Source organism: Montipora capricornis, chromosome 2 (assembly GCF_036669925.1).
Source record: "Montipora capricornis isolate CH-2021 chromosome 2, ASM3666992v2, whole genome shotgun sequence".
Classification (NCBI taxonomy): Eukaryota; Metazoa; Cnidaria; class Anthozoa; order Scleractinia; family Acroporidae; genus Montipora; species Montipora capricornis.
The window spans coordinates 17,151,018-17,158,517 of NC_090884.1; the positions used below are offsets into that span (position 1 = coordinate 17,151,018).

General features: G+C 38.8%; 2 protein-coding genes and 1 long non-coding RNA gene across 3 annotated transcripts; 1 reads left to right on the forward strand and 2 right to left on the reverse strand.

Moving 5' to 3' along the window:
• The first annotated feature begins 1,504 nt into the window (after window positions 1-1,504).
• LOC138034906 (protein FAM133-like) lies at window positions 1,505-2,617 on the forward strand. Its single transcript, XM_068881937.1, has one exon. It carries the CDS (start codon window positions 1,505-1,507, stop codon window positions 2,615-2,617), a length of 1,113 nt encoding a protein of 370 aa, XP_068738038.1.
• Window positions 2,618-3,288: 671 nt separating this feature from the next.
• LOC138034921 (uncharacterized) lies at window positions 3,289-4,320 on the reverse strand. Its single transcript, XM_068881943.1, has one exon. The coding sequence runs from the start codon at window positions 4,318-4,320 to the stop codon at window positions 3,289-3,291; it is 1,032 nt and encodes a 343-aa protein (XP_068738044.1).
• Window positions 4,321-6,180: 1,860 nt separating this feature from the next.
• Window positions 6,181-7,220, reverse strand: LOC138038978 (uncharacterized). The gene is made up of 2 exons (XR_011130342.1): window positions 6,790-7,220; window positions 6,181-6,406 (listed from the first exon to the last, which is right to left on the reverse strand). It is a non-coding gene; the product is annotated as an uncharacterized lncRNA (long non-coding RNA).
• Window positions 7,221-7,500: the final 280 nt, after the last annotated feature.

Sequence of the window (7,500 nt, forward strand, 5' to 3'; positions counted from 1 at the left end):
TAAAAGAAATACAAGATACGGGCATTTAAGGTAGAGCATAAATCTAACCCGCCATCTTGGATTTTTTCCAAAGGGGTTACCCTATGATTTTTGCTCAAAATTTCAAAATTCTTTAAAGCTTGTCTATTGTCAAATTGGACCTGGAAATGATGTTTGGTGATGTTCTAGAGAGGTGAGAAGGTTATCTTGATCATATTTGGAGATGTCCATTTTTGGCACCTGCCAGCTTTGACTTTTTGGTTCTTTTTTGATGCCTTTCGAACATAAAAATATGCATCTGTTCAAAAATTCTACTCTTCAGTTTTTCTACCCAAATATAAAACTAATACAATCAAATCGTAGACAATACATAAATGCGTGCGAGAAAAAAAAGTTAGAGACTACAGTTAAAAGAAATACAAGATACAGCCATTTAAAGTCAGGCATAAATCTAAGTCAAAAGCTCATTTCAAAAAATTTTTAAATGCTTAAAAAATTTTATTTAGATCTGCTCACTGCCCTCCCCATAATTGTAGGGTGGAAAGCAACAATGTGACACCCAATGTAACATCTCAAATGGAAGAGATTGTAAAGTGAACTGTCATCATTTCATTTTGGCAACTCTTATTAGTTATCTAAGTTGCTTTCACTATCGTGTTGGCCAATCGAATGAAGTATGAACAGGGATAATGTAACCTCGGTAACATTTGAAATGGAAGATAGTGTAAAGTGAGCTGTCATATCATTTCAGTTTGGCAACTCTTATTAGTTATTCAACTTGCTTTCACTATCGTTGTTGCTCAATCGAATTAAATATGAATGACGCATACACAGGGATAATGTAACCTAGGTAACATCTCGAATAGAAGATAGTTTAAAGTGAGCTGTCATATCGTTGCATTGTGGTAACTCGTATTAGTTATCTAACTTGCTGTTAATGGTTGAGCTTTTTTTACCATAGTAAACAAAAGTTTACCATGGTAAATGGGTTTTTCAATGTGACTGGCTTTTTTCACTTTACCATGGTAAACGCAATTCTAGTCTGTTGCGTTAGCAATGGCGGTCGGATGAAAGCAAAGTTTACTATAGTAAAACCATCTGAAAAAGCATGGTTTATCTAGCGTTTATCTAAACTTTGTTTATTTAGGTGACATCTTGTCATGATTTTGAGAAGCATTTCGTGACTTTGCTGAATTTGCGTGCGCCCACTGTATACATGTGCTTTCTATCTCCTTCCCTCACAATCTTTTGACTATCAGTCAGTTCTAGTGGATTTTTGCGACTTTGGAAGGATCTTTGCAATGTCCGACAACTTTTCACGCAATTCGCAGTAAGTAATTTTCATTTTAATCTTTTGAAGTACAACTATAATTCCCTGAAAAATAAGCATGAATCTGTTCATTCAGAAACGCTAAGTTAAAAATGCGATTTTCCGCATTTAGGCTATGACAAGATACACGAATGACTCTCTCCCTCAAAGCGTGTTTTTGAATCAATTGCAGTTTTATTATACCTCCCAGTGGAGATGGATCAAAGGCCTCTGCAGGGACCGTATCTGTTTGGGAGAGAAAACTCGCATTTCCCAGAAGCGAATTTTGGGTATTTGCAGCAATATCCCATGAATGCGGTGGCTACGCCGATGGTATTTGAACGCCCCCACCAGTATGAGGTTTTGCAGCGAGAAAGCTTGTCTACCGGGAAAAAAGCAGACTCCGGTAAAATGGGAAAATCGAGCAGTGTGGAGCAGTCACGCAATCGCTGGTCCGAAGGAGAGGTGAAGCTCCTCATCGCCATCTATGGCGAGGAATGGCAGAACCGAGACAGCAGGAGGAGCCTTGAACCAATGTGGGAACGAATAGCGGAAAGGCTTGTTGCCGAGTGTAAGGAAATGGACATAACCTGTGATAAGTCGGCAAAAAAATGCCGTGACAAGATGAACAACCTACACAAGAAGTATAAGTCTGTGAAGGACAAAAGCAAAAGGACTGGAGAGGGCAGTGAGGAAATCAAGTCTTTCCCTCAATTTGGCGATCTGGATCAGATTTGGGGAACAAGGGATTCCGTGAGCCCGAAGTATGTGGTAGAGGCGGGAACCTCACAGCCAGTCACGTCCACTCCTGTTCCCAGTCCGAATTCCTCCATCAGTGCCTCAGAAAGTAGCGCCACTGTTCCATCGGCCGAACAACACGAAAGTACCGATGAGTCCGACCTTGCCGAGGAATCGGCGAGCCTTTTATCTGCCATCTCTAGGTCCAAGAATTTAGGGAAACAGGGAAAGGGTAAAAAGCAGCAAAAAGGCAAGCGGAGTAAGCCAGATGACGACCAGGATGACAAATCTGACGAGGAGTTAGGAAAGTCAGAAAGCCTAGTTTTCAAGAAAAAGGGCGGTGGAGAGTCAAATTCCAAAAACCAAAGCAACTCCAAACAGTCACGAAAAAGCCAGAAGAGACAAAAATTAGAGGAAGAGCAAGGAGACGATGATGGGTTTGGAGAGCTTATTAACGTGCAAACTGAGGCCTCAAAGAAGAACGAGGAAGAAAAAAAACAGTTATTTGATTATCTGAGGGAGTCAGATAACTGCACCCAAGAGTTAGTTCTTGGCGCAATCCGGGAACTTGGTGAAATCTTGAAAAAGTAGAAACAGAAATAAAAATCCTGTAAAAGTTTTTTTTTTTTTTCTTTTTATCTTTTTTGTGGTTGTAACTCGTTGCAGGTATGAGCAGGCTACGGCTAAAAAAAGAAAGCGTCTGCCAAATTTAAGATGATGCTTTTGTGATCGCTTCGTCGGATTTTATAAGTTTGTGTTTATCAAGGGTTAAATTTTTGTCAAGCTATTTATACTCTAGCTTTGAATTTTGCTTTTGATAAGTTACTCACGACTATTACTTTTACAGTTGACTTTAAGATGAAGTCTGCTTTATAATTTAGGAATGTCCGCTTTACTCCATGATGAAATAGTAATAAATATAAAGCATTTAAAAAGCTAAATGTTGAGAGTTTTTTTTTCTTAATCGGCCAGCATGGTAATAATATAAAAACCGTAAAATCTATAGTTTATCTTTTCTTTGCCACACAAATTCATATTTAAGAAGCAAGAAAAGCAGTAATTGCTTGCCGAATGATTCGCCCCTGTCCAAAGTCAGCAGGTGGATTATCATCGTCTTCATCATCGTCATCATCGCTTGAATAATCGCTGTCATCTAGCTCATCCCCGCGCAAAATGCAAATGTTGTGCAAAATGCAGCAGGTAAGTATTGTCAATGGAACTTTAGGAGTGTTTTCTTCTAATGGTTTGAGCAAACAGCGCCATCAACATTTCAGTTTGCCAAATGCTCTTTCGACAATTACTCTTGTCTTGTTTAAGATCTTATTAAACTTGCATTGGTTGCGTGTTAGGTTTCTAGAATGAGGATAAGGACCAACAAGCCAAGGTAGCTGAGGGTAAGCAGAGTCACCAATCAGTAGGGGTCGCACATATACACCACTGATATGTTTTACAGGTTCAGATAAAATGACATCATTTTCAGCTCTCCTGTGCAGTGTGCTAAGTCGCAAAACTTGTGCGTCATGAATACTCCCAGGCCATCCAGTGCTAACATCAATGAACTTTCCGTCAGCATCCACAACACCTTGAAGATTAATGGAGTAGTTTTGCTTCGTGTTAAAGTAGTCTTCATGGTTAATGTGAGGTGCTTTAATTATAATATGGGATCCGTCTATTGCTCCAACTGTATTTGGAAAGCCAGCGATATCTTCCATTTTTCTTGTAGCACGTTCAACATCTCTGGTATCTTTTGGGAATTTTATAAATTCATTCTTGTGACGAATTAATGTTTCCATAAAATCCTCGCATATTTTGATTACGGTAGATTTTCCTTGTCCAAACGTTATTCCAGTGGTTCTGTACGAGTTTCCAGTTCCCAGTCTCCACATAGCAATACCGATGCGTTTGTTCACAGGAATAGCTTTTCTAAAACGCGTGTTTTGCCTTGAAAGGTATGGCCCGACCAGTTGACAAATGTAATCAAATGTCTCCTTAGAAACTCTAAAGTCATTTTTCCATAACGAAAACATGACGGGATTTTCATACATTTCTTCAAACCATCCTTGCGGTCTGGGATATACCCAGGCCACTCTCTTCCGTCTTGCTAAAGCTCCTCTCCTTCTTCTTCGCTTTTGTAATATCTTAATTCTGGTCGTGAGAAGAGCATTGGTGAGATCACAGTGCCTCCTTTCAAAAACAAGGTAAAGAGCCAGAAATCTAAATCTATGAGCTTTACGGATTGCAACGATAAGAAACAAAAGAGCCACAATCGAAGCTACAACACGTTCACGATCCATGGCGCAGTCACGAAATACATTAAGTTGTTGTGTTAATACTCACGCGACGGAACTCGAAAAATTCCTGTCTGTCATCAACTCGACATTTTAGTAGCACACTTGTGACAAGGAAACGTCTGGGAAATGTAAAAGTCAGCTTATGCGTTTTACCATAGTAAACTTTGTTTACCTTAAGTGTGACCTCAACCATTATCGTTGTTGGTTAATCGAATTAAATCTGAACGACGCATACATAGGGATGATGCAACCTAAGTAACATCTTAAGTGAACGACGCATGCACAGGGATAATGTAACCTAAGTAACATCTTAAATGGAAGGGAGTATAAAGTGAGCTGTCATAATTTTATTTTGGCAACTCTTATTAGTTATCTAAGTTGCTTTCACTATCGTTGTTGGTCATTCGAATTACATATAAACATGGATAATGTAACCTCGGTAACAATTGAAATGGAAGATAGTGTAAAGTGAGCTTTCATATCTTATTAGTTATCTAACTTGCTGTTATTATTGTTGTTGGTCACTCGAATTAAATATGAACGACGCACGCACAGGGATAATGTAACCTCGGTAACAATTTAAGTGGAAGATAATGTAAAGTGAGCTGTCATATCACTTCATTTTGCGGGCAACTCTTACTAGTTATCTAACTATGCTGTTATTATCGTTGTTGGTCGATCGCATTAACTATGAACGATGCATGCACAGGAAAAATTTAACCTACATTGTGGGTAACGTTTTAAATGGCGGAAGATAGTGAAAAGTGAGTTGTCACATCATTTCATTTTGGCAACTGTTATTGACTTTTCCGACTTGTCCTTACAAGCGTTAAGTTATTTTTCAGGTGCATGTAGCCTAAAGCGATCTTGTTGTTAGTAAGTCACATCTTCGGGGGTAAATTACACGAGCGTAGCGTGGTCACATTTTTCGAATACGCACAAGTACATAAGATCTAGAAACAAGTAAACTGAGCGAAAAATGCTTCGTTCATTATTTCTTTTTCGAAAAAGTTGTGTGAATACAAACAAACAACAAAGCGTCTTGCCCTTATTTTGACTAAACCAGCCGCAAACACGTTGTTTTGGTTCTGGATCCTCGAGCATGAGCTCAGCAGCGTTTTTCGACGAAAAACGCGTCTGAATTAACCTAAGTAACAAAGTAAGCTGTCATATTTCATTTTAGCAACTGTTATTGACTTTTTTCAACTTGTTCTTATGAGCGTGAAGTCATTTTTCAAGTGCATGTAGCCTAAAGCGATCTTGTTGTTAGTAAGTCACATTTTCTGGGGCGAATTAACCTAAAACCCCGGCCAAACGATCGCAACATGTCAACGCAACATATCGCAACATTGTTGGGCACAACATATTGCGTGCGTTTGGCCACCGTGTTGCGATGTGTTGCAACATGTTGGGTGTTGTTGGCTCAAGTTTGAAACTGGTCAAATTTGAGCCAACAACGTACGCAACATGTTCGCCCAACAATGTTGCGATATGTTGTGTTGGCATGTTGCGGTCGTTTGGCCGGGGCTTAAGTAACATTTTGATTGGACGGAAAGTAAGCTGTCATATTTCATTTTGACAACTGTTATTGAGTTTTCTAACTTATTGTTATTAGCGTTATTATGCTGTTCGGGTGCTCAGTCTTAAGAGATCATATTAAAAGTTGCATTGAAATAAAGTTATCCTTTTTTATTTCCATTGTGTTAAACGAGTAAATGGAAATTGCATCTTATTTCTTGAAAGGAATGGTTATTTCGTCGCCATAGACCACTTTCTGTTATGTCACGGGCTCGAAAAAATTACAACGACTTCTGATAATTAACTTGTGGTAGTTGCTCCCCGATCACAAATCAATGGAAGGAATTTAAAATTTAAAACTAGATTTATTGCAAATATTTGCCTGTATTCATCTCAATGAACAGTACATAGTAACCTGGGTGGAAAAAAGAGAAGAGCTGAAACCCCTTTACAAAACAAATGCGGTAAGACGAAGGCAGAAAACTTTCCAGGAAGTCTGAAAATGAGATTAAGGTCTAATTGGAACACATTGTGGAAGGAAAGTACAACTGATGCCACGATACTTTGTCATCTGAAAAGAAAAAGAATAGAAACGGTTGAGCAAGAATTAAAAGGCACAAAAAGGAACCAAAGTGCTCAACAAAGCAACAACAACGCAACAAAAGAGCGAAAACAGCGCAACAACAATGCCACAACAGCGACAAAAACGCAACAACGCAACCACAGCGTTACAAAAGCGCAACAACAGAGCAAAAACAGTGCGACAGAGCAACAACGTAACAACAGTGCAACAACAGCGCAACAACAGCGACAAAAACGCAACAACAGCGTTACAAAAGCGCAACAACAGAACAACAACAGAAATATCTAACTAAAACACACAAGAATATCGAAAAGATCGCTAGATAGTAGGGGCCAATAAAAACACGTCCGCCATTCCCACTGACTGCTCACCAATGCAGAGTCGAAGATTTACGTTCAAAGAGAGGTAAAGCTGTGGTTACATCTTCCAAAAAACTAAAGAAAAAGAAAATACAGTGTGATTACTGCGAGATGAACACTTTTAATGTAGATCATTTCTTGGACATAATCTGTGTCTGGGATGGTGTTATGCATCTACATGTGTTTTTAGATGTGCAGTTTGAAGATGCCAACGAATGAGCGAGATATCGCCGACGCATGGCGGATGTAAATCATTTTAGCTGTTGTGATTACAGGATCCACAAAGGATGCATGATCCACCAACAGTATTGTGGCAAAAAGGTTCATTTGACATGCAGATGTGGAAAGCTGCATTGGGTGCGGAAAAGAGAAAAGACAGTTGAAAAGAAATTTGTCGAACTATTGAAACACTACGTTTATCCTTGGATAGATGTTGATTTTGTAGTTTCCTGTTATCAATATGACTTTAAAGAGCTTGTACATGCTAGAGAAAGTTCCGAGCTTTCTTTGACAAACGTATTAACTGTGTTAAAGTCAAAGAGACTAGTACAAGAAAAACAGATTAATATACAATCAGATATTATTTATGTGTAAATATAGGGTACTGTATCGGAAAATGTTTAGGAGGGGATACCGATGAATTGGAAATTGTCATGATGAAAAGACATGGTCGGCACATCCCTTGCTCGTGATTTGATATCTTTTCAAAAAAACGTCGCTTTT

Excerpts from the sequence above, each read along its gene's own strand:
- LOC138034906 (XM_068881937.1), top strand. The coding sequence starts at position 1,505 with ATGGATCAAAGGCCTCTGCAGGGACCGTATCTGTTTGGGAGAGAAAAC.
- LOC138034921 (XM_068881943.1), bottom strand. The coding sequence starts at position 4,320 with ATGGATCGTGAACGTGTTGTAGCTTCGATTGTGGCTCTTTTGTTTCTT.